At 36.2% G+C, this 27,817-nt stretch overlaps 1 protein-coding gene across 3 annotated transcripts; it reads right to left on the bottom strand.

The window, feature by feature from the left end:
• Positions 1-777: 777 nt before the first annotated feature.
• Positions 778-27,817, bottom strand: POLB (DNA polymerase beta). 3 transcript variants are annotated; one of them, XM_028124109.2, is made up of 14 exons: positions 27,613-27,817; positions 27,215-27,272; positions 24,553-24,619; positions 21,057-21,131; positions 20,423-20,481; positions 18,571-18,620; positions 16,386-16,437; positions 14,752-14,806; positions 14,583-14,655; positions 9,806-9,876; positions 9,030-9,116; positions 3,411-3,475; positions 2,770-2,909; positions 1,312-1,514 (listed from the first exon to the last, which is right to left on the bottom strand). In XM_028124109.2, exons 1-14 carry the CDS (start codon positions 27,671-27,673, stop codon positions 1,420-1,422), a joined length of 1,008 nt encoding a protein of 335 aa, XP_027979910.1. In that variant the 5' UTR covers positions 27,674-27,817; the 3' UTR covers positions 1,312-1,419. The 3 variants fall into 3 exon arrangements, with proteins under 3 accessions (XP_027979911.1, XP_027979910.1, XP_027979912.1); XM_028124110.2 differs by lacking the exons at positions 2,770-2,909; positions 3,411-3,475 and having other exon boundaries at positions 778-1,514; XM_028124111.2 differs by lacking the exons at positions 14,583-14,655; positions 14,752-14,806; positions 16,386-16,437.

Raw genomic sequence — 27,817 nt, 5'->3', positions numbered from 1 at the left:
TTTCTGCAAAGTAGTGTGATTCCACAGAAAAGTTTAATTTGATCTAGTGACTCAATTAATTCAAATAAATCTTTACATAATTTCTGGTGAAATTCTGGTAACTGACAGTAGCTTCGGGGAAAAAAAGTGATGGTCTGCAGTTAATTCTTATCTTACCAGTGGAAATTATTACAGTAAATAAAAAGAAAAAAAATTTTCCTTAAAATCCCTCATTTATTTTCTTTCATTTCTTATAGGGGAAATGCCCCTTCACTACAAAATAATTTGGTTAATAAAGAAATAAAATTTAAAAGGTAGTACTTTACGTGCATTATTGTCCTCTACAAGTTATAAAGCATTTGCACATATTTTGTTTTCAACAGCTTTAATCATTTGATAAATTTTTACATTTTATATTTATATAATTTTAATTATATAAATATCATTTATATTGTTTTATATTTTAAATGTATAATTTACATAATATATGTAAATATATTATGTAAATATATTATATATGTATAATTTACATATTATTATATTATATTAATCTAGTTACATTAATTATATAGATTATATAATTTCAAAGCTAGGGCCTTCAAGGAGTGTTTTTACTTTCAATAGCTTTACTTAACCATTTGATAACTTTTTATATTTTACATTTATATAATGTTAAAATTTATATTAAATACATAAATTGATATAAAATTTATATATAAAACAAATTATATAGAATATAAGATATATTAATTATGTTAATTTAATTATATACATTATATAATTTCAAAGCTAGGGCTTTTTACCTTGGAGGAAAACTAGGGCAAATAAGTGAAATTTTTGTTTGAAGTTGAAGAGGCCATATTTTGTACATAGGGGTGCATGTTATAAGTGGTTTTGCTTAGAGAAGCTCTTTCTCATGAATTACAACCACTTTCAGATTTCATTTAAGAGATAAGCCACACACCTATTCTTAGGTTTTAAGTATATATGACAAAACTGAATATGGGGGCCAAGCCAACCAAAGAAAAAAATTAAATTTATGAAGTTCCCTAATTTCTAAAGAATATTGAATCATCCTCCAGTTACCAGTCTCTGACTAATCTGTAATTAATAAATGGGAGGAAAGGTAGTAGGGTAATGTGGTTTACAGCAGAAGGGCAGAAAATGAGAAAATAAATATTCCCATTGAACATTGCTAACATCTCATCTCTTCTCTCTACTAAACCCTTAGTAAAGTGTGATCATGAACATACATGATATGTTATTTGCTAATAAAATAAGAACATCTGATAGTAGTATGAGAGGCTTTATTGACTACAATGCAAGCTAAAGCATGAAGAAGAAACAATCATTTAAAAACACCAAAGACCCTTACATAGCAAAGGTTAAGAAATAAATTAAGGCTCCTGCTGAGCTGAGCTGGCCTGAAAAGAAAGGGCCTTATTCACTCCGATCCTTGGGTTCTCGGTATTTCCACTGGATGTAGTCAAAGATGTCTTTCTCACTATCCACTGGCAGAGGCTCTCCAGCGACTCCTTCAAGTACAGAGAGAAAAGAAACTTACTTATAAACCGGTTTTGGAATTTAGTTATGAGGATTTAGGGACAGTTGTATGGGATTCACTTTCAGAAGGAAAAGGCAATGGTAACCAAGTCACTAAAACATGATATTGACCTCCCCCTCGCCCATCCTCCCACATGAGCTTGTGTTTGAGCTTTGCACATATATTACCAGTGCTACAAAAGGAACCTGAGTATCCCAACTAGGGCCATTGAAGTGATCCTAATCCATGATTTTCCTCTCTGCTGGATCTCCACTGTAGCCACCATGGATCATATGAAATACTCTAGTTACTTTCCCTTGCAACTCAAAATGTGACCCCTGGACTAGCAGTATGGGCATCACCTGGAAACTTACTAGAAATGCAGAATCTTGGGCCCCCTTCCAATTAGAATCTGCATTTAATGAGGTCCCCATATGGCGCATACACACATTTATATGTGAGAACCACTGCCCTCATCTACCAGGGAAGAAAGCCCTATTTTATCCTTTCTGGATAAAATTTTCATTTTCCTAGTAGAGAATAATAAACCACACCGTACACTGTGAAATGTTAACAGGCACAGATTAAGCAATTCTTACTCTTTAAACTTTTTTTATTTTTAAAAATTTTTTTAAGTAACCTCTATGCTCATCGGGCTCCCTGCTCGGCAGGAAGCCTGCTTCTCCCTGCTTGTGTTCCCTCTCTCGCTGTTCCTCTCTCTGTCAAATAAATAAAATCTTAAAAAAAAAAAAAAAGCAAGCTCTATGCTCAAAGTGGGGCTTGAAGTCACGACCCCGAGATCAAGAGTCACATGCTCTACCAACTGAGCCAGCCAGGTGCACCAACTCTTTAAACTTTAGAAGGCATGTAGCCGAAGCTACCAGGTTTGTCCTGGCACTAAAAGCAATGCTACCGAGATTCTTCAGAAGTCTTGGAGATACACGAAAAACAGACAAAAAAACCACTTTAGACCAATAAGATTTTTTACTGAGCATCATTAATTCGGTCTAATAGAGCTAGAAATAACTCTTGCTATCAAGGCCTCCAATTGAGGGCTTGAGAGCACATATGGATTTAAAGACCCTTTTGTTGCCTGAGGGACTCACAATACAAAGAAACTACAATTAACTGGTATAATCACTTAAAGGCTTTTGAGAGAAACCAAAGCTGCTAAACCAAAGTAGCTTTGAAAATAACTTTCTCTCCAGATGACCAGGATTATCTCTAATGCAGAAACAAATACCCACCAGTGACTCCCAAGGGTCGGATTGTGTACTCATTGATTGTGAAGCCCTTTTCTAGGGCATGAGCTCTCATATTCTTATTGAAAATATCACTCCCAGTGAAATAGAGAACACCACAGTAATACTGATCCTTGGGTATCAACCTAAAATAAATAGATAAATAAATAAATCTTTCACCACACATTTCAAATTTGGCAAAAATAGGACTCTTATAATCAACAAGGCACAAAACACCTAAAATAAGTCTATGTGGTCTAATAACCTAAGGAGGAGACTATCATTAGGTAGACTGTTGAAATTACTCCCAGCTTGCAGTTAGTCTAGGTTTCAGTAAACTATGCTGTGCAAGAAGTGTGGAGAAACAAAAAGCAGTATCACGTATTACAACTAACTTTCCCCAGGCAGGAAACTACTTTTGAGCTGTGGAAGGCATCATGATGAGATGCAAATCTAGAGAAAACAGATGAGATTCTGTAGACAATCATTATTATTTGCATATTTTCAGGCTAAGCAGTGTCTATACCACGAACACATAGCATTTCAGAATGAAAGGGGGTTCTAGACATTTATGTGAATTCCAAGATACACAGAGGACAAAGGAAGGAGAAAAGGGAAAAAGGTAAGCAACAAATTTTGAGTAATACCTTATATCAATTCTCCTGTGTGGAAACTCCTTTTCATCATTTTTACTGGGAAGCTGGCAAACACCCTAAAATGGATATTTCAAAGAATGCTTAAAGACGTTTTAAACTTCAGGCTTAACTTAATCGGATGTCGTTAAATGTGAGGTTTTTGCTTTAAATGCAAGCAGTTTTAGAATCCTGGGCACTTTTAATTTAGTGGCTTTTCTATGCACTATATATTGTCGCCACCTTCCTCTTATACATTGTGGTAATTAAAGAACTACAGGAAATAGCAGGCAAGGATTCTCGGTATGAGGATTGGCCTTTGTGCGATTCTAAACAAGAGCTAATCAGGGAAAGCATCAAACATGAAAGACACAGACCAAAACAAACAGAAAAGCAATCTGCAAGAAACAATTATGATTGAGGGAGAACATCAGAAGAGCTATCGGTAATAGTCTTAAGATATCAGAAAATATTCCATACATGAAGGGCAGAATACTACAGAAAAAGAACACTTAAGGAAAAGGCTTAAATCAAAATTAAAAGTGCAATAGCAGAAGTAGAAGAGTTTAAAATTGAGGAAATCTCCCAGAAATTAAAAAAGACAGAGAGATGAAAAATAAAAATTTAAAAGATAAAAAAATTAGAGGATCATTTTCTATCTTCTCTACAGGTGAGTTTTCATTATACTTCTACAGTTTTCAAACAAAAGTTATCAAGGTCTATTTAGTAATCTTTTCCTTTTCTAGAAAAATGGGCCAAAATTCTGGCCTGGGGAGCAACTCATAAATACATAAAAAAGAGCCACAAACATCAGAAGTTTCAAATTAAAAGTTTCAAATGCAACATTCAAAGAAAAGTACACATGTGACAGGCTTCTGGTCCTAAAGAACAGTTGACTGAGTACACATGTCACTAAAAGCTATACTTTTTCACTTAGCAACATAGAAAAATTAAAATCTAGAATCTAAAATGGGTATTTTCTTTAGCTGTTGTTATGTCTGAAAGATTAAGTGAAACCTGTTTATCTTCAAAATATGAAACCTACCTTCTTAGGCATTAACAAGTTCCAACTCAACCTTCAAATGGATCAGAAATGCTTTCCATCTGGAATTACCATGAGGTATTACCTTGCGGATATGGATGTTTGAGTGCCACAGGCAATGATCTTGCCGTTTGTCACATTAGTAATAGGATTTTGTCTAATGGCTTTGTTCCTTTCCTAAAAGCTCATTTTATTTCCTGCACTTTTTCTGAAGTGTTAATATTAAAGAATTTCTATGTATTATTGTAAATTCCTTATTAGATTGAGTGGATTAGTTTTGTTTGGCATTTCAATTGGGTAGCTTCATGCTGAGCATCTGAAATAAAACCTCTTTCATTGCCTAGGGGTAGTCAAGGGATCTTCTATTGTCTCTTGAATCCTTACTGTAGATATTTCACAGAAAATCAACCTGGGCCAAACTTGCACAAAATGCTAAAATCTGCATATATAAGGCAAACAGGCATCTAAATGCAGAGGAAATTTTTTTTTTTTCCTTCCAAATGCTATTTTATTCACAGGAAGATAACTCAGTTACCTAAAAATCATGGCTTTACAAGAAGATCTGGAACATTAACCCTGGCTTTCCTAAGGTTTGGTGACTATTAGTCTAAAGGAATTTATGTTTTGAAGAGTATTTGAAAAACACATGAACAGTCATATGTTTTAAACTGCAGTCAGTGGTTACAGCAACAAGAGGTTTTGAAATCAAGTGGATATGGAATCAGAATGGTTTATTCCACTCTGATGTTTTTGTTTTTTTGTAATCTCTACGCCCAACATGGGATTCGAACTCACAACCCCAAGATCAAGAGTCCCATGCTCCACAGACTGAGCCAGCCAGATGCCCAGGTTTATTCTACTTTGTAAGCTGAATTCATTTTGTGGCCAATTTCCTTTCAGAAACAGAGATCCCAACTTTTTTGGCTATCTCTGCTAAGGCTCATACCCCATCACTGCTCCGACTCCTGCCATGCTCTCAGACTGGCTAACTCCCTTACCTCAAGTCCCTCCCCAAGGCTCCTCCCCTCAAACAGGCTGCTTCCTACCATCCTATTCAGTGGGTTTCCTGCACATCCATCTCCCCATACCCTGTTCTTCCTTTTTTAAAAATAGTACTTGTTATCCTGATGCCTGGGTGGCTCAGTTGGCTAAGCATCTGCCTTGGGCTCTGGTCACGATCCCAGGTCCTAGAATTGAGTCCCATATCAGGCTCCTTGCTCAGCAGGGAGCCTACTTTTCCCTCTGCCTGCCCCTCCCCCTACTTGTGCTCTCTCTCTCTCGCTCTCTCTCTCTCTCTCTGACAAAATCTTTAAAAAAATAAAAATAAAAATAATACTTGTTATCTTAACCTAACACGCAATTTACCTATTTATTATGGTCATTGTTAACTATCAGTCCCTTCTCACACCCCCCAAATATAGATTCGACTGAAATTCACTGGTACACCCCAAGCTCCTAGAACAGTGCCGGAGACTTAAGAGATGCTTAATACACAGTTGTTGAACTGGCCGAACACACCTCCTCATCATACTTGCGCTCATTCTCCCTGTCTTATTCTTCCACATCATACTTCTCCCTCACTTTCTATCCCACTTTTGGTTTCTCAACTTACTCCTTACCAGGTCGCTTTCACAGATCTGTTTCCAAACAAATATTACATCTACATTATATCATATTGGTAGAGCACTGTGTAATTCTTTGAAGATCCAGTCATATGAAGATACATGTACAAACTCTTCAAAGTTTCCATGTATATTACTTAATTTGATCTGCACAATAGTCCTTTGACAGAGGAGAAGCGTATCATTTTATAGATGAAGATATTAAGGCCTTACAGAAGTAAAGCAACTTGCCTAATGTCATACAATGAATTAGTAATGGAGCCAGAATAAGATCTGATAGCTTCTGTATCCAAGTCTACTCCTCCACAATGCAACATAGCAACACACACCCTTTCCTTTGCAACTAGATATAAATCACCTCTTACTGCCTCTACAATAAATTGATTTGAGAGCTAATTTGGACTGTTCCTCAACCTAACATACACTAATTATAAATGTCAAAACAGCAGGCTCAAACATGGCATTTTTTTGGGCTTCAGAGAATATATGAGCCACATGTACAGTATCTGAGCTTTATGCACAAACCATCCATCCACTAAGATGGATTCCTACGTCACAATATAAAGGCCTTAGTTTCTTGCTCTTATTGTCAACTGGGTCTTCTCTACTTTAAAAACAAACAAAAACCTGTTTTCTTATTTTTTTAACCTGTTTTCTTCTGGAAATTGATGTGAGGGATTCTCTTTCTGGCAACAGCTGTCTATGTGCTGCTAGGAATAGACCGAGAGATTGGGAAGGTCAGATAGAGCAAAGGTTTCCACAAGTACAGCCCTGTCCTAGGATTGGTGAGTGGCCTTAGTCTTTCAAATATCACATACACAAGAAGGTTTGAACCAGCCTGGTTTGCAGCAGTCACTGGAATTTGGCTGCGAGACAAAGGTCTTCTCTGCTACGACTGAGCAGCTACTAGGATAACCCAATTCCACCACTGCTAGCTATTCTCTATGTTCACACTCATGTGGCTACCCACCTTTCCTTTTCAGCTTATACCCAGCCCACCAGCTTGTAATGTGTCTTTGTATTTTTGCTAGCTGGATTACTAGCCTCTGCTGGTGTTTCCTCTGGATCTCTCTTTGAGCACAGCACAATACTACTCAAACTGCAAAAAAAAAATGTTTCTGCTACTACATCTTATAAACACCTTCCTGGTCACTGACTCTGAAAAGAGCTAGTGGGCTTTCCCAGTAGGAAGTGCTAGGGCCTTTCACAGAGATGACTGTTGGAGGTAGGCCAGAAGGGGTCCCCAGAATATGTCCAGACATACCAGGACACTCTCCTAACAATGAAAAAAAATTTTTTCAACTTGTCTAGCACATGTTATTTTTAGGATTTTATCTGAGTGTTCTTTAAATGTAAGATTTGCACACATTCATTTTGAGTGCATTAAAATCAATCTCAATTTAAAAGGGATATTCCTATAACATATTTAAACCCTACTTTGAATAACATCTCATGTGTCTAGGGGTGCCTGGGTGACTCAGTCAGTTAAGCGTCTGCCTTCGGCTCAGGTCATGATCCCAGGGCCCTGGGATCGAGCCTGGCATCAGGCTCCCTGCTCAGTGAGCCTGCTTCTCCCTCTCCCTCTGCCTGCCGCTCCCCCTACTGTGCTCTCTCTCTCTCTCTCTCTGTCAAATAAATAAATAAATAAATAAATAAAATCTTATAATTAAAAAACAACAACAAAAAACATCTCATGTGTCTATATTTCTGGGCATAGAGTAAAAGCTCCAAATCTGATAGATCTGGGAGAACTGCTCATAGATTTGATTCCCAAAGACTGACTAGAATTTTTATTTTTACCTTTCCCATAGTTCTTTTGAAAACATTATAAAATGTGGCCAACTTTGGCAATCAATACAGTTTCATAGCCCATTAAAATCACCACATTGAAATTAATCACCTGATTTTTTTGGGTGTCTGATTAAATATACACAACATAAAGTTTGCCATTTTAACCATTTTTAAGTGTGCAGTTCTACAGCATTAAGTATATTCACATCATTGTGCAACTACCACCACCATCCACCTCCAGAACTTTTTTCATCTTCCCCAACTGAAACTCTGTATCTGTTACATAGTAACTCCCTCCTCTCCTTCCCCATAGGACCCTGGCAGGCACCATTCTACTTTCGGAATGACACAATACTTCAATTATCTCTATCAACCATCTTCTACTTTTAGCTAAAACCACTGTCAAATCTATACAGAAGACTCTCGCTAATATTAGCATGTCCATTCCCCAAAAGCAGTCTCTTTCCATTTCAGGCATATAACTTGGGAAAAAGGGAATTCAAAGTACAAATTTAAGTGCGCAGTAGAATAAAGGTAACTATTACCTTAGTCCTAGATTTCTATTTGCCTTCCTGTCGGTTTTTATGCAGGGACATTTATTAACCTCTTTTTAATTCATTTGGCATTTGTTTTGAATTTTTAAACTTTAATTCCCTAGGAAGATTACAGGCTTTTAACAGATCATCATGACGGATGTCACTGTGAAAATCTCTGCAAGCATCCCCCAATATTAACTCCTCTGCTTATCATGCCACAAAACTTGTTTGTATCACATACCCCAATTTCTTTTCTTTCTTTGGTGTTGTAACATATTAATATTCTTCAGACAATTCTAATCTCACATACTGAAGAATTCTGAGCCAGAGAATATGAGAACATTTCCTATGTTAAGGAAAAACTTATGATGTGTCAAAGTCATTTACAGAAATTTTAAAGAGGAGATTATGCATAATTATGTGTTCCAATGGCACAGATTATTTACAGGTGGGGGAATTTAAAACAAAATTCCTTACTAAAATATTCTGAGATTAGCATCCTGTAAATTCTTCTGTATATTCTCATGGATATCCTATTTATTGACTGTAATACTGAGATGCACTGAGATCACATACTCAGAATGGGCACTGAACAGTTTCCAAGGTTTTTTTTTCAGAAGTGTTAACTCAAACACGTACTTACCATGAACTTTGTTTCACCTTTTGACAGAGTATCTGTAATAAAATGGATCTTCTGTAACTGCTCCACAACACGATGTAGCAGCTTTGGCTGTGGAAACATAAATAGGAAGTAAGAAAAAGAACAAATACTCTTTTATAGCAAGAAAACATTTTTAACCTGAGTTTTTTGATTATCTATGGACAAATGCCTAGTTTTCCTCTAAGTACTTTTTTCTTCTAACAAAAATTCATTTATCAAATGAAACCTATTTTTAAGAACGATCATTCTTCACCTATATCAAGATACCCCCAAACAGACATCATCTGTGTTTATCTGTTTCATTAACTCAAAAAATTAGCTGCTTCATCTTTAAAAGGTATATATTCCAAAGTCAAAAATGTTTTGCCTTCATGGGTTTTCTAACAGGAATAAAGTTTCTTAATATAATATTGTTTAATAGAAAAATATACCCTTAATGAAAACCTGAATATTATACTGGATATTTCTAAAATACCCATGAAAGGCAATAAATAATTCTGAAAATGTTTTACTAAATTTCATTTTTTTTCTTTCAAAAATCAGACTATCCCCTCCATTCCTTGTAGAAGAACACCACTGTGTATCCCTTTCAACCACCTACTTTGCCTTTCACAGAATTCAGTCAGTACAAAGCACTTAAACTGACTTTTCAGAAAGATTAAAATAAAAATTCATTCTGAAATATCCAAGTATCATTTAGAAAATGATATTCACTGTTGTGTAACACTTAACACATTTGATTATAAATTCTGTGGTACCTGTTTGGTTGACTCAGAGGTAAAGCTTGGATGGGTGAGAAGAACATCCATGTCACCACTGGACTCTGCACCTATGAAAATAAAAAATATGTATGGAATTCTACATATAAATCTATCAATTAGGCAAACAGAACCAAAACGATGTCACATGGAGGAGCCTTACTTCTTATAGCCTAACTTTCCTTTTCACTGCACTTCATATTCAGAATTACAAGATTTCAATTTTCTGTCCAACTACTCAGGTATACTGATGTAAACAGAAGAATCTGGGATAACAACAGTAATTGGCATTAGATATGCATTATATACAATCGGCTAAATGTATTAAAAATGCACCTAAATAATTACTCAATAATGAATAAAAACATTTAAAAACACCATTCTTGCAAAGAAGATATTCAGATGGCCAAGAGACACATGAAAAGATGCTCATCATCATGGAAATGCAAATCAAAACCACAATAAGATACCACCTCACACCTGTCAGAATAGCTAACATCAGCAACACTAGAAACAACAGGTGTTGGCAACAAGGATGTGGAGAAAGGGTAACCCTCTTGCCCTGTTGGTGGGAATGCAAACTGGTGCAGCCACTCTGTAAAACAGTATGGAGGTTCCCCCCAAAATTAAAAATAGAACTACCATATGATCCAGGAATTCCACTATTAGGTATTTACCCAAAGAAAGTAAAAAACTAATTCAAAAATATACATGCACTCCTATGTTTACTGCAGTATTATTTACAATAGCCAAGATGACCAAGTGTCCACTGATAGACGAATGGATAAAGATGTGGTGGGGTGTGTGTGTGTGTGTGTATATGTGCACAATGGAATATTACTCAGGCATAAAAAAAAAGAATGAATCTTGCCATTTGCAACAACATGGATGGATGTAGAGTGTATTATGCTAGGTGAAATAAGTCAGTCATAGAAGGACAAATACCATATGATTTCACTCTTATCGCTTCTTGGCCTTTTGGCTAAGATCAAGTGTGATTTCACTCTTATGTGGAATTTAAGAAACAAAACAGACAAAAAAAAAAAAACCAGACTCTTAAATATAGAGAACAAACTGGTGGTTGCCAGAGAGGACGTGGGTAGGCAGGGATAGGTGAAATAAGTGAAGGGAATTAAGAGTACACTCGTCATGATGAGCACTGAGTAGTGTGTACAGAATTGTTGAATCATTATATTGTACACCTGAAAATAACTATATGTCAATTATACTTGAAGTTTTTAAAAAAGCTAAAAATATGAATTTAAAACAATTAAAAAGGGTAAACCCCCATCTTAAAAAAAGCTTTAAAATACACCTATAAACACTATATATCTGAAAACCTCAAATTAAACAATATGTCCTAACCCTGTAAAGAGTAATCAGAAAATCCATTTCAATTCTTATGACTGAATTCATTTAATGAATATTGGTAAAAATTACTATTATGGTATCATGGATAAGAATATAGCATTTGAGGGGTGCCTGGGTGGCTCAGTCAGTTAAGCATCTTTCAGCTCAGGTCATGATCTCAGGGTCCTGGAATGGAGCCCCGCATCAGGCTCCCTGCTCAGCAGGGAGTCTGCTCCTCCCTCTGCCTCTGCCCCTACCCCCGCTCATGCTCTCTCTATCTCAAATAAATACAATCTTAAAACAAAAAAAAAGAATGTAGCATTTCATAATGACTTAGATTTTTGTTTTGATCCTCACTCTACAACCATATAACTTTAGGAAGATTATATACAATTGTTTATACTTCCTTTTATTATAATACTATGAAGTTTTGTCTCCATTTAATTGGATTTTTTTTCACTTAAAATTCTTTTTTCAATATTGCAAATAAGGACTGTATATTCCTCTAGACCTCAGTTTCTCTGTCTATAAACTACTAAACACTACTCTATAGGCCATTGTGCAACTAAGAACATATGTAAAAGCATCTAGAAAAGGGCCTGCCACACAGTTGGCATAAAATAATACTATTTCCTTATGTAAAACATATTTTTTCTTCCAAGATTTTATTTAAATTCAAGTTAGCTAACATATAGTGTAGTTTTAGTTTCAGGAGTAGAACTTAGTGATTTGTCACTTACATATACATAAAACATATTCTTGGTCACCGAAGATATGGCAGTTTCTCTAGACCACCATTTTATACATCGATAATGTTTAACCAGATATTTAAACAGAAAGAAGACTAGATTCAATGTGTGCTGATCCCAGGACATTCATGGAAGCTATTTTAAGAAAGAAAATTTTGTCTTTTCATTTTTCTCTTAAAAGTGTCTTTTACCACCTACCTACTACCAAAAATGTATTACTCTACCCATTTAATAAGACTGTTGAATCACAGACCTGTACCTCTGAAACAAATAATACATTATATGTTAAAAAAAAAGAAGAAGAAGAAGAAGAAGAAGAGAGTAGGAAGGGAAAAATGAAGGGGGGGAAATCGGAGGGGGAGATGAATCATGAGAGACTATGGACTCTGAGAAACAAACTGAGGGTTCTAGAGGGGAGGGGGGTGGGGGGATGGGTTAGCCTGGTGATGAGTATTAAAGAGGGCACGTTCTGCACGGAGCACTGGGTGTTATACGCAAACAATGAATCATGGAACACTACATCAAAACTAATGATGTGATGTATGGTGATTAACATAATAAAATAAAATTAAAAATAAAAAAAATTTTTTAAAAATAAAAAGCAAAACAATTTACTTTAGCAAAAAAAGGAAAACAATCCAAGAATCTATTAACAAAGGGACAGATAAAGTATGGCATAACCACATAACCAAATGTCATACAGCTATAAAAAAGAATAAGGATGTTCTCTATATACTGATGTGGAAAGATCTCCAAGATGTATTTTTAAGTGAAAGAAGTAAGGTGCAGTACTGTGTATATGTTCTGTTATTTTTGTGAAAGAAAGGGGGAAGAGAACACCAAGAATGTATACTCACTGAATAAAGAAGATGTGGTACAAATATACAATGGAATATTACTCAGTCATAGAAAAGAATGATATCTTGTCATTTGTGACAACATGGGGGGACCTAGAGGGTATTACGCTAAGTGAAATAAGTCTGCCTGAGAAACACAAATACCACATAATTCACTTATCTGTGGAACCTAAAAAACAAAACAAATATGTGCAAAACAGAAACAGGCTTACAAGTACAGAGAACCAATAGTTGTCAGAGGTGGGGGGCAGGTGGGGAATGGATAAAATAGGTGAAGGGGATTAGGAAATACAAACTTCCAATCATAAAATAAGTGAGTCATGGGGATGAAAAGTACATCATAGTTAACAAAGTCAATATCGTATGAACATTGTACAGTGATGGATGGTAACTATGCTTATCACGGTGAGCACTGCGTAGTGCACAGAACTGTCGTCACTATGTTGTACACCTGAAACTAATATAACACTGTATGTCAACTATACTTCAGTAACATTTTTTAAAGAAATAAAAATAAAAAATAAAATGGGAAAAAACAATGTATATTCACATTTATTTATTTATATTTACATGTAAAACCACTGAAAGAACACACAAGAAAGTGGTCACTAATGGGACAGTGGTGGGACGGAGCGGAGAGGGTGAACTGGGACAGGGCAGAGGCAGACTTCTTAGTGTATACCTTTTTTATGTTAAAGCACGCAACCATACAACCTACTCAATAATAAAAGTAAAATAAAACAGAAATATTGAAATCCAGAAAGGTTGTCATCTTCAACTGAGCCTGCATTTGGCTTGCTGTGTACCCAAGTCTGTGTTTTGAAAAATTTAGATTCCAAGGCCCCACCCTAAGAAGATTCTTATTTAGTAGGTTTGTAGCAGGGTACAACAATGTTTTTTGTTGTTGTTGTTGTTGTTGTTGTTTTGTTTAACTTTTTTAGGTATTTCTGATGCACAGAAAGACTTGACAACTGGTTAACTTTAATCCTCTCATTTTACAAATATGGAAAATAGGATGTGGAGAGATAGACATACTTCAATCTACAGTGACAGTAGATTTGGCCTCAGGATCCAGTTCTTTAGGCCCCAACCCAATGTTCTTTCTACTTATCAGCAATTGTGGATTTAGCACTTTCCTCTCCCTAACTCCTGATTCTTACAGCAGCTACCCCGAGAATTTGGGACAGCTCATCACCTACTGCCTAAGCAAAACTCCAAAGGTGACCAGAGATTCAGTCAGATATCAATTCCAAAAATTTTAAATCAAGTTTTTGTATTCCAATTTTTAAAATTAATATTTTAATTTATGTTACCCTTCCAAATTTTGAGCCAGTAAGAAACCAGGATTCTCTTGGTTCTCACTTAGCTCGCATTCACATAGGAGAAGTAGATCTTCTGAAGGACCTGGTTGTTGTGAGAATTGGTTTGGAACTAGTGCTTCAGCGACATTATTTTTAGATTCATTAAAGAAAACTTAGAAAAAAAAAGTTAAAAAAACAAAACACCCCACCACCTACCCATAGCTTCACTTCCATCTAGCCAAACAATCACTCTTAGGATTTTAATACACATAGAATTATTCTGTAAAATTTATTAAAACTAGTCATTAAAATATCATCCTACAATAAAATCAGGATGAATTTCCTCTCATTTTTAATACATATTCCTATCTATAAACAAATAAACTTAGCTCATACTCTACTGGATCTTAGTAAATCTATTAAGTAACACAAATTACACCTCTTTAACCCATTTTTTTGGTATATATTAGGCAATTTTAACATCAAGGCATGAATAACCTAAGATTAAGAAGTATGTTACCTCTTCTGAAACTGCCACAGACTGTAGCAATGTATTCAGAATCCACTTTTTTAACTTCATTTAGTACAATATCCTAATAGAAAAAAAATTAAGTCAGTATTCTAAAATGGCTTTTCACCAAGTGACATTCTCAATTCTAATCAAAGAATACAATTCAGCACACTCTTACTTGCATTTGTAACATCTCTTCACGAGGAATTCTTTTCTCAAAGTCCTCAAAATATCTATAAAGACAGAATAAGTAAACAAAAGATTTTTGTGAAATTTAAATCTTCTTAAAAAGTAAACTGCCTACTATATCAAGTGTCCTTATACCAGCAGATCATTCAAAAATCAAGACTAAAGTTCAGTAAGAAGATAACAGTAAAGTTGGGGGTGGGGATAGGTTTATTTCTTAACTTAGACCAAAATTTTTAAGTGCCACCCTTTTATTATATTCCAGATACTCCATCAAAACTTATTTTAAATAAACTTCATATTCACATACCAAGAGTAAATGAACAGTTTAAGTTAGTATGTTTCCAAATTAGACTGCTCCCTACTGGCAAGTCAAGGGGTTACAGTTTATTGCTCTTATATCCTACAAAATTATATTCTAAAACATTATCGAGATAACATTACACTAAGTGAAAAAAAGCCAGTCACAAAGACTACATATTGTATGATTTCATTTATATGAAGTGTCCAGAATAGGCAAATCTATATTGACAAAAAGTACATTAGTGGTTGTCAGAAGCAGGCAGGGACAGAGGGGCAGCTGGGGAGAAATGGGGAGTGAAGGCCAACAGATATGGGTTCTTTTTGGGATATAACAAAGATGTTCTAAAATCAACTGCAGTAATAGTTGTACAGCTTTATGAATATACTAAAAACCACTGAACTGTACACTTTAAGTGGGTGAATCATATGATATATGAATTATATTTCAATAAGGCTGTTATAAAAATATCTCAGTATGAAATAACATCTAAAAATGATAAAGCACCTGGTCAAAACCAATTCTCACAACCACCAAGTTCTTCAGCAGATCTCTATTATGTAAATGCAAGGAAAGTGAGAATATTCTGGTCTCCTACCGGCTCAAAGTCTTGGAAGAGCAGTGTAAGTTTAAGGTCTTATGGTTGGAAGAGCAGTGTAAGTTTAAGGTCTTATGGTAAAGCATCAACAGCAAAGTTCAGGGGGTTATTAGGACTGAATTGCCAATAAGACTACATAAGACAGGAGGAGATACATGTTTATGTACTATGCATTAGAAAAAGTCAATTAGAAAAGGGGTTCCAGCACACGAAATAATTATGGATGCTGATATACAACATTCCTACTAGTTACTCCTACACCATTATTTAGGTGTTCGGGTTTTTTTCTTTTTCTGTTTTTAATTTAGCACTCCATGTTCATGTCCTAGCTTCTCATGTAGACTCTAAACTTCTTAAGGGCTTTACTGACCCTGTTTATATCCTTACCCCAGACCTAATGCAGTGCTTTCTACAATGTTTAAGCACAAAATAAACACCCACTGACTGACTGACGTACTCAGTCCTATATGTTTTAAGACTTCACTAACGTCAAGAGAATGAGGGAAATACTCAAAACAAGAAAACAGACTGAAAGGTAATAACAAAACGTATGAAGACAGGCATATTCTCTACAAAAGTCTGCAACAAATCTTAGCGTTCCTGAATAGAAAAATGGTTGTGTTTAGTTAAATTTGAAGAATTTTTATGGTGTATGGAAGAATGGCTATAAGAAATTTTATACTTTTATATCTCAAATGTCAAAAGAAAAGAAAATTTGCTATCTTACTTCAACCCAATTCGCTGATGATGGTTCAACTTATCTTCATTTTTTCTGAGATCTGTATAGAGGACATATAAAGTTGAGGTGCTAATTTAAACATTTTTGGGAAAAAGTTGCTAAATTTAGTGATCCTTTTTACAAAGAACTGCTAGGAAAATATGCTTTGAAAAGATAAGAATATGACTTCAAAAAGATAAGAAAAAAAGAAAAAAATTCAGATATTAAGAACTAGATAAAAGTTCTTCAAATCAATGTAGTAAAATCTAACAGTTGATTTCATGATCATTTTTACTTACTGAATCAAAATTTCAATTATAGTTACACAGAATAATAGATAAAACATACCAGGATCATACCACACTTCACTAACTATAGTAAAAGGCAGCCTTATAAGAACCTATATTGCTAACTTATGGTAATAGCAGCAACCACAACTTCTAAATGTTTTAAGTATTTATATTGCCCATCTGCTGTTCATGCACTCCTTCACTCAATTAGTATTTATTGAGTAATAACTTGTACAGGCACTGTGCTTAAAATTCTGTTGAAAGGAGAGGTATTATTTTCATTATTTAAATTAAAAAACTGTCATATCATAACATCATGTCTTAAATCTAAAAGTGACTTAAGGATGCCTGGGTGGCTCAGTCGGTTAAGACTCCAATGCCTGATGTCGGCTCAAGTCATGATCTCAGGGTGGTGAGATCAAGCCCCACGTGGGGCTCTGTACTCAGCAGGGAGTCTGCTTCTCTCCCTCTCCATGTGTCCCTCCCCCGTTTGCACGCACATGCTACCTTTCATTCTCTCTCAAATAAACAAATAAATCTTTAAAAAATAAATAAACAAAAGTGACTTAATTCCACTTGGATGTTCCTTTACTGGACATGAGTACAGGAGTAAGCCTTACGAAAGGAGAAGCAAGATAAGTATGCTCCCAAAGCAATTCCTATAGTCACCCTTACATATTCACAAACATAAATTCTCTCTGGAGATATAAAATGGAGAGAATCTTTGATACATGGAGCACTTAATATTTCTCATAGCTGTGTGTACACAGTAAACACTGAAAATGCAATGGAAATAATGAGCTTGTTACATATAGGCACATAGATGTTGACAGTTATCAAATTACATATCTGTGAATTGTGAAATAATGTAAAAACCATTACAGCAGATCTCTGACACTCCCAAGGGAGGCAATTTTTGTTTGAGAAACAAATTTTTGACCCCTTTAACCCATATTTCACTCAGATAAACCAAATATGCCATAGGCAGAAAAGCACACATCCTCTCTGAGACGCAGATACAGTAGAGTTTATTCTCTGGTTATAGGACTCACACAAATTCTTAACTTTGTAGTATTACTAATTAATCATGCCTCTTAAGAGTCAGTTACTATTTTTAAGTACTTATTAGGTACCAACCACTGTATGCTAAGGGCTTTTCATATATTACTGCATTAAATCATATGAGGCAGAAATTATGATAGCATTTTGTAGCTAAGAAACCAAAACACCACAGTCATCCATTCTAGTCAAGTGGTGGAGATTAGATTCAAACCCAGATCAGTCCCTAGAACCTGTCCACTTAACCATTTGGGTACAAAGAGTTGAATTCACAAATATTAAACCCCAAATGCTACAGATGTACTGCAATAAATCTCTATTTCTATCTCCAACTATAGTATATACCCTTAAAAGTACAAAGAAATAAGTTATATTCAAAGGATCAAGCTATCCTAAGTTTAAGGAAAATGTTTTATAATTACTTGACTTAGACTATTTTTTCACTTCTTTGAAAGCAAAAATTCCTTCAATAAATATTGCAAGACTCTTACAGAATCTTGCTCAGTATATATATCACTTGGCCTTTAGGCTGAATGTGTAGGATTCTGTTGTCCAAAATTTTACTAGAGAAACAAAGGCAATTTAAATCTAAAAGTCTGCAAATAAACCAAGAAGCCACTTCTTGCTCTTCTTGATTTTCTTCTAAGTTACAAACCTAAACATGTTTAACACAGGAATAAAAACTACACTTTATACCTATTCTCTACTAAAGAGCTAAAAAGAAAATCTTAGCTTTCCTTTTTACTAGTTGAATAAAGGTTTCTCAAGTTCTAGTTTGCTAGAGCATTAACCATCCTTCAGGAGCATATTTGACTTGGAATTGATGACCTATTGTACAAACTCACCTTCTAATGTTTTAATTCCTTCATCTACAAACTTCCTTGCAGCAGATGGACTACAACGAAAGAAAAGCATTATCTCAATATCAAGTGAAAATCAGTATATTGAATTATTCAATTATTATTATTGTCTTCTTTTGTAAAGAGTTACTATGGAGCTAAACAAGACCTGCTAAAATGTTGTGGTTATTTTGGTGATTTTATCCAAAGAGAAGAATTCTTGAAGCCTCAATCTAGGAAGACAGCCATGAACCTGGACATGAAAAAGACATCTAAGCAACTAGGTGTTATAAGGTACATGTACTTCATAAAACATACATACAAACAGGAAAACAGTTCATCCATTCAAATGAGATTAACTGAGGGCCTGTTATGTGCCAGATACTCTTCTAGGTGCTGAAAATACAGCAGGAATAAGACAAATAAGTGCCTTGGTCTTCCCCACTTACATTTCAATGAGTAGAGAGAGAAAATAAATAGGTATATAAGCAAACAAAAAAATACCAGGCAAATGATTTAAAATAGGGTAATGTGACAGACTGGATGGGTCCTACTTAAGATTGGGTAGCAAGGGAAGGCCTGTGAAATGGTATTTAAACTGCAACTTTAATGACAAGGAGTCTTTGTACAGAAACTGTGTGATACAGAAACAGATTATTCATAGCAGAGAGGCAATGCGGCACATAAGAAGTAGAAGTGAATTGGGAGTCAGCAAACAGGGATTCTGACTCTGCCAGTTATCCCACTTTCTGTATTCAGTGTTCTTGCCTGGAAAAAGAGGATAATAACACGGAGGCTCTCTAAAACAACTTCTAACATTTTAGAATGGCTTTAAGTCCCTAAGGAGTCATGCTTATTTTCAGTATACTAAGTTTAAGAATTTAATATATTTTAGAGTAACTTTCATCAAATGTTGCCATTTAAATGAACAATCATCACATATCTAAAAGAATGCCTCATTCCACAAAGATGAGACTTAAGTAAAGCATTATAGCCTTAATGGTTTTTTTTTAAGATTTTATTTTTTAAGTAATCTCTACACCCAACGTGGGGCTCACACTCACAACCCTGAGATCAAGAGTCACATGCTCCACCGACTGAACCCACCAGGTGCCCCACAGCCTTAATGTTTGAATGTTAATCTTTATGTTGTCAAGAAGTGTCCAAGAAGCCCCTTTTGGTGCTAACTCAAATTTTAAGATAAAGACTCCTTCAGGAAAAAATGCGTGGGTGTTTGTTCCAAATTTTTAAGTCATTATGTTAGGTGCTATGGAAAAACAGTTTAAATGCTTAAGATAGGGCGCCTGGGTGGCTCAGTTGGTTAAGCGACTGCCTTCGGCTCAGGTCATGATCCAGGAGTCCCTGGATCGAGTCCCACATCAGGCTCCCTGCTCGGCAGAGAGTCTGCTTCTCCCTCTGACCCTCCCCCCTCTCATGTGCTCTCTCTCTCTCTCTCTCATTCTCTCTGTCTCAAATAAAAAAAAAAAAAATCTTTAAAAAAATAAAAAATAAAATAAATGCTTAAGATAAATATGCTCAGAGAAGCAAAATCTGGAGGGAGTGAGAAGATGTACACAGAGCAAGTGTTAGTGGAGTTTAGAAGGAGATAATTTCTGGCTGGGGAATCAAACTGGTTTTATGAAGGAGGTAACATTTGCCTTGGATGGGCTTTTAAAGTAGAGGTAGCACCTGAAGAGCCAGCCTCAGACACATAAGATATGGAAGAGTGAACCATATGGTCAAAGACACAGGGATGAAAAGGTACAGGTTTTGAGGAGAAATAGCATGTACTTATTTTGGCTCACATAAAAAATAAAACCAACCCTACTACTGTGTCTGCTTAGAAAATACTTCTTACCCAATGCCACTAACTCGAGTCAGAAAATTGATAGATGAACTCGTGTCATCCTGCCGAATCTTTAAGGGAAAAAAAAAAAAGTCTAATAATGATTCAGGAATGCTTTGAGGACTCAAATGATCTTATTGGAAATGTACCAGTCTACTAAGAGACCTGAAGAGCCATTTACATCTGCCTGGATAAACCTCAGTGGTTTTAGGTAAGTAACAAAGCAGAGAAGATGTCTCATCTCTTAACTTATCCCATACTTTAGAAAGGCTTATTCATAAAAGACCCTAAGTAGTATAATTACAATCAGGGTGAAATAAAACCATAAAAATGCTTCGGAGAGTTTAAGAATAGAAATTCTAAAATATAACAATGTTTTATCGAAGTTTATAATCTACCTTCTGAATGATACTGAATATAAGGAACTAATTCTATCACAGATGCTAACAGTCTCTAAAATGTCACATAAAATAATTGAATATCTTACAGGAACAGTATTCAGAATTTTTAAAATAGAACACTTAAAGCCATAAACTCCACTCCTCTTTTCCTTCCTAGTCTCACCAGGTAAATAATATCATGCTACATGATAGTTGCTATAAAGGCAGACACTATCATCAAATAAGCAAACAAGTTAAAATTTTACCTTTTCCAGCTTACGCAATTTTCCAGTCGCTAAAAATTCATCAATCTTTTCAGCAATTTTTGTTCCTACTCCAGGCTAACAGAAAATTAAAAATATAAAACTCATATAAATATAATGCTTACCAAATCACTCAAAGATAAAGTAAAAAATAGGAAATGAAAAAAAATGATTGTCACATGACCAGTTTTAAAACAAAGGACACAGAAAACTGAGCCACGGCGAAAATACATATTCTCCCAACAAAATCCTTAAATGATGACAAAAGAGAAGCCCTAATAAAACAATTATAAATGACTTACTTTTTTTAAAATTAATTTTTGTTGTAGAAAAATTAGAAGAAATAGAGTTGCATAAAGAAAAATATATAAATCACTTGTTAATTTCATTGCCCTGAAAATTAAAATAAACTGTAATCTCATCACCTAACATCTGCTACATTGACTTCTTTTAGGCTCACATACATAAGCAGAGTTATATGTGCATGTACATATATATCTGTATATGTATATACATATTTTTCTTACAAAAATAGAATCATTCTGCTTTGTACTTTTTTTAACTTAAAAATACATCATGAACAAATTTCCATATCAATATATAAATACAACTATCTTTAATGGCTGCATGGTATATCACTGTGTATCATAATTTACTTAACAAATACCCTACCACAGGAGACATTTAGTTTACAAAATCTGATATAACAATGTCATGAACATCCTCTAGAGCAGGGGTTAAGCTTTTGCATCGTCATCACCTTGGGGATGTGTTAAAACACAGAATGCCAAGTCCCACTCTAGAGTTTCTGACTTAATAGGTTACATTTCTTTTTTTCTCTTTTTTTTTTAAGTGAACTCTACACCCAAGGTGGGACTTGAACTCACGACCCTGAAATCAAGAGTCATGTGCTCTACTGACGAGTCAGACAGGTGCCCCAATAGGTTGCATTTCTAACAAGTTCCCAGGTGATGCTGCTGCTGCTGGTCTAGATATAGCGACTCTGAGAACCACTGCTCTAGAACGGCACAAATGTGATAGCCACGAGCCACATGTGACATTTTAAGTTTACATTATTAAAACTAAAAAAATTCATTCCTCAGTCCCCTTAACCATACTTCAAGAGCTCACTGGCCAAATGCTGCTCATGGTTACTTTACTGGACAGCTTTGCTCTAGAATATAAGCCCTATGAGAGCAGATCCTGTTTTTACTGCTTTACCCCCAGCACCTGGATGAGTATCTGGCATATAGTGCTCAAAATTTATGAACTAATGAATCCTAGTATACATATCTCTCTACTGGTTTCCTCAAGATAAATTCCTCAAAGTGGAATTGCCGGGACAAAGGATATATACATTTGCCAACATTCTGCCAAATTATCCTTCAGAAAAGCTGGAAATAACCAGGATTTCCATCCTTAGTAACTGAATGTCTTTTTCCACATCTTTATCCATACTGTATACTATATTTGATAGTTTGATAGCACCATACAGCATCTTGTTTTAATCTGCAACTCTGATTATTAGTGAAGTTGAACTTGTTCATGTTTCTGATCCTTTTTTACTTTTCTCCTTTAAATAAGGGCTTTTTTTGAGTAGTTACAGGTTCACAGCAAAACTGATCACAAAGTACACAGTTCCCGTATACCCGCAGCCCCCATACATGCACAGCCCAGCCAATTATCAACATCCCCCACCAGAGTGCTACACTTGTTATAACTGATGAATGGACACTCAAATACCATCATCAAAGTTTACATTAGGGTTCATTCTTGGCGGTGTTGGTCCTCTTTAGTTAGATGTTCAAATGCATCAACATGTGTGCCAGTCATTTCCTACTGTCTCTTAGCCCTAACCTCACCCTTCGATATTCTTGATTTATTTAATGTTTAAGTTAAGTTAATGTTAAGTGTTCCAAGACTACTGAATATTCAAGTTCTGAAAATAGCAACTACCAGATAGAAATGAACAAGATTCAGGAAATGAATAGACTAGAAAATGGAAACTGCTCCAGTTTCTCATTTCTTCTATCAGAAGATACTTACTGGCCTAAAGCAATTTAAGCCCAGGCTATTTTCTATACTTAACATTAAAGATTAAGAGGCAAACACTCATTCTGGAAATATGAGATTTCTAGAATTATTGAGAAGCACTCACATGTGCCAAAGAGTAGGTCAGTGGTTTTTAATATAATAGTGGAAAGGAATAATGATGAGATTTTCATATTAAGTCCAGTCTCATACAAAAGGAATTTTGGATACTTTTGTGTTCTTTTTAGGGATAAACCATAAGCTCAGATTTGGGATAAAGTGCATCAGAGCTTGTCAAAAGTTTGAATCTAATAAGTGAGCAGGCTACATGCAATTAACATAAAAAAAGAAATTCAATAGTGATAAAAGGGGAACAGAATGGAAGCAGAAGTGGCTTTGGAGGTTAACGATGCCTGAGTTCACCAAGAGAGAAACTCAGAATTAAAATCCAATGTATTTATAACTTCCTTGGCTAGTCTATTTGGGGAGGATAATACTGATGCTGAGAACAATTTATAGCACTAAGAATTTAAAACCTATATACCAGGGCATGATTAGCATTGAGTAATAAATTCAAGATAAAGATGTGACACGTAATTAATATGGATAATCTGTCACTCAATCATAAAATGTATAAGATTTATGATAATTTTATGACCCTGAAAGGTGAAAATACAAGGACAGTTAGGGTTCATATTTTGAAGGCTCTCATGAGAAAATTAAGGATAGTCAAATATTGATACCTAAATTCTAGAGGACTTTTGTGAACACAAATAGGTAAAGAAAAACAGAAGAAGGTGGTAACTATCAGGACGACCTAGACGAATCAAAAACCACATCAGTTTGACATCTTTCACAAAAGACAAATAAGATATGGTCCACAATTTTGAGGAACTTAGAATCCTTTAGCGAGATTTAGATGAAAGAGAAAAATCTATCAATAGGTAGACTTTCCTAGGACAGTCTTAGCAATATTAATGTAAATTACCAAGACATGTGATCCTCTAGAGACTGTGACACATATCGTGACACAGCATACAGGGAGGGCTTCAAGGAAATTACAGAGCAGAGGGCTAAATGCAATAATATACAAAGGGACTTAATTATGTTATTAGTAGGTAAGATTTCTTTGGGAACACCAACTCTCATTAACTCACATAAATTCCTATACCTGGGGATGAGAAAATGATAGCTGGAGACCAGACATGCCAATACCATTCTGTCACTATACAACACTGAAGCTGAAATTCAATGTGAGTACATGTATATATGGCAAGGTATAGAAAAAAATTGTAATTACATATATTTAAAGCAAAATTTCAATCCACACCCTTCCCAGTAAAAACAGGAGTGGTGAAATCTGCCTGTGTGGGTCAAGGCAGCTTCAGAGAGGCAAATTTAGTTTTGAGGGAACCCACCAAATTTGTACATGTGTGAACTCTTCATTCAGCTTGCTCACTAAACTTACCAATTTCTTAGCTTCTGCTCCACTCTTTATTTTGTGTGGGTACTTTGCTATCACAGATGCTGCTTTTCTATAAAGAGCCAAAAAAAAAGAAATCCAGTTAGAAATCCAGTGACGTCTTAATTTTTCTTAAACTGGAATACACACAAGCAAAGATGCAGCTTCAACTTTTATCACAATAACAAATTTTCCACATCTGTGTCGAACTTAAAAAAACTCAGAGGAGCTGACAGACCACCTGCATAACTTTCAGAAGTATCTTGAAAATCCTCACATTTAAGGATAACATAATTTTACCTGTATATTTAAAACTAGGGAGATTTGGCAAACCAGCAACCTTTCCTTTTTGGGATTAAGCTAGTTTTTAGAAATTGTTCATAACTCTCATAAAAATGTGCCACCTAGTGGTATTTGGACTACTAGATACCAAACTGGCTTAAGGATGGGTTTTTTGTTTTTTGTTTTTTTAAGATTTATTTATTTATTTTGCAGGGCAGGGAGAGAGCAAAAGACAGAGAGAAAGAGATCATGGAAGCATGTGGAGCAGGGAGGGGCAGTGGGCGAGAGAGAATCCCAAGCAGACTCCCTCCAAGCTCAGAGCCCTATCCAGGGCTTGATCCCATGACCCTGAGGCCAGGACCTGAACAGAAATCAAGACTCAGACGCTCAACTGACTGCGCCATCCAGGTGCCCCTGGATGGCTATTTTTAAATTCATGGCTTAAAACTGCAACTGGATTCCCCTGTGTCCTTATACTTATGTTCTTTTTCTTCATTGCTCTCATTTCCATTCCACATAAAGTACTGACCTGTGATTCTTGCCCATCTCCACACACATCCAGCTCAGTAATCTGGTGACACACTGGGGACACCCTGGGAGCTCACTGATGGTCTCCTGTCTATAATTTCAACGCTAAATATAGCTTAGTAGTGATGCTGATAAAAGCCAGAGTACATCTAAGTCCAAAGCATAAATATCGGGTAGTCTTTGCCGCCTTGATTTTTCATTCTATTCTAATACATATAAACCTTTAGATTTGGATTTCAACTTCTCTATTAGCATATTACTGATGATGAGTCTGGAAAAGTAGGTTGAGGGCAGTTTGTTGAGGGAATTGTTTCAGTAAAGACAAGTAGTTCCAGACAATGGTATTATGGGGCAAATCGTGAAGGAAAGAAGAATTAAAGCATGAAAGCCTTTTTATATGCCACAAAGCATTTGGGCTTTATCAAGGTAAAGAGGAAATATTTAATTATCTGATATGGAAGAATGACAGAATCAGGTAACTATTTTCAAAAGAATACTTGGCCAAAATCAAGAGAAATGTATAATCAGGGTAGGGAAGAACATGCAGGCAACACCTGCTTTTCCAGACTTATTTCCCACTCAGGCAAAATCAATTACTGACTTCTGGGAAAATGTTATACTCCCTCAGGTCTCAACTCCTTGGCAGATTTTGTTTCCTTTCTCTAGACTGTTCTTCCTTTCATTTATCCCCTGACTGGCTCCTTCAAAACTAAACACCTCCTCTCTGAACTTAAACAGAATATAGGGTTGATTTTTAGGTCATCAAATGTGTGGATGATAGTACAATTACTTTAAACAGGCAGTCAAGAGAGATAAGGAAAGGAGCATAATCAGTTTTCAATTATGTTGAATGGGAAGGGAAGGAAAGAGTTGAGCTCAATTTTGAAAGGATGAAGATAAAGGTGAAAGAGTCCTAAAAGTCTTGAGAAAAGCCCAATGAGCTACAGATTTGGAGTCAATGACATAACCAGTATCCAAAGCCAAGAATGGTTAAGATTGCCAAGGAAATTATGAAAATGAGAAAAAAGGACTAAAGGCAGACCTCCAGGAACTACCAGCTTTGAAAGGAAGATAAAAGACGTGAAAGAACAGATCGGAGTGCCATCACAGAATTCAAGGGCAAAGACGAATGGAATGAGCTAATGGTTAATGCCAATGAGAGTCCAATAAGGTGAGATGTAGGTGAGAGCATTTTCAGAGGAATGGCGGGACGGAAATTATACCAAAATGACATAATGAATGACTAGGGCTAAGGAAATGCAGGCAAGAAACACAGATTATTCAAGAAGTTTAACTGTAAAGTGGAGGAAAGAGACAGGAGCTAGCTAGAGGGCAGAAAGAAGTTAAGATTGCTTTGTTTTTGTTTTTAAGAGCTGAGGGACTTGGACATGTTTGTAGGCTAAGGGGCACAAGTAACTGGATGTGGGAATAATGACTACCATAAGGGCCCTGGTGAGATGGACAAGGACTGGACCCAAGGATCAGCCAAACACCAACCAGATGGAGATCTGATTCCTTGAATCACATCTATTTCACAGCACAGACCTCATCCGCTGTCTTTCACTATGGCTTAAAATCAAACTGCATTTTCAGCAATTCATATTCGATGATGGGAAAAATACACATCAGCTACACCTATTTTCAATCGGAATTGGGAACTCATCAGAAATGATCCTACAGAGTTCTGCCCGAACTATCCCTGAAATATTGCAGTAAGGTAACCACCACAGAGTCAATACTCTCAGTTCTTGCTTTTTTCTCCTCTTGCATATGGTCCAAACATCCACTGGCCCCTCAGCCCTGTTAACTGCCACACATCCCAAGACGCATGCTACCAGAGAATGCTGCACCGTCCCACCTGTAAGCATTGTACTTGTGGATTGCCTGGTTCACGTTCTTCTCAAAGTTTGCGAGTTCTGCAAAGGCAACAAGAGGCTGGGGTAAACAAGAACAGCCAGTAAACAAACGGGAACTGAGTTTTTCAGGAGGGGATGTAACAGCTTCTTAAGGGACAGTGACCCCCCGCTTGTACACGGGCCAGGCCAAAGACAGCCCAAACGGTGACACGGGAATCCCCAGCAGAACTGACATTCAACCACCAGCAATGGGCGCCGAAAGAAGATCCGCACGGAAGACTACCCGCTGCAAGGGGCCGACCCTTATCCACAGGGCTGTGGGGACGGGAGAGAAGCAAGGGAAGGCAATGAGGTGGAAAGAAAGGAAAAGAAAGCCAGCAGCGCCCGGCCCGGTGCTAACCTGTGAGCATGTCGGTGATTCCCCCGTTGAGCGTCTCCTGCGGCGCCTTCCGTTTGCTCATGGTGGCCTGCACCCGAGGACAGCAGAGTGCTCAGAGCCGGGGACTGGCCCCCTCTCCCAGCTTTAAGGAGGGGCCGGGACTTGGAGAGGGGGGCAGGACCAACCCAGCCCCGGCTAAGCCAGCTCGACCCACTGAACAATGGCT

This window comes from Eumetopias jubatus, unplaced genomic scaffold, assembly GCF_037043125.1.
Source record: "Eumetopias jubatus isolate StellerSeaLion01/CBP00866 unplaced genomic scaffold, mEumJub1_p1.0 scaffold_2, whole genome shotgun sequence".
Classification (NCBI taxonomy): Eukaryota; Metazoa; Chordata; class Mammalia; order Carnivora; family Otariidae; genus Eumetopias; species Eumetopias jubatus.
The sequence above is the reverse complement of the archived record's forward strand: the minus strand, read 5'-3'. Positions and strand labels throughout refer to the sequence as shown.

Coding starts and splice junctions, on each gene's coding strand:
- POLB (XM_028124109.2), bottom strand. CDS start 27,673: ATGAGCAAACGGAAGGCGCCGCAGGAGACGCTCAACGGGGGAATCACC. Junction 24,620..27,214: donor CACAAGTACAATGCTTACAG/GTGGGACGGTGC, acceptor GGCTCTTTATAG/AAAAGCAGCATCTGTGATAG. Junction 14,807..16,385: donor CATCAGCGAATTGGGTTGAA/GTAAGATAGCAA, acceptor CTGTCTTTATAG/ATATTTTGAGGACTTTGAGA.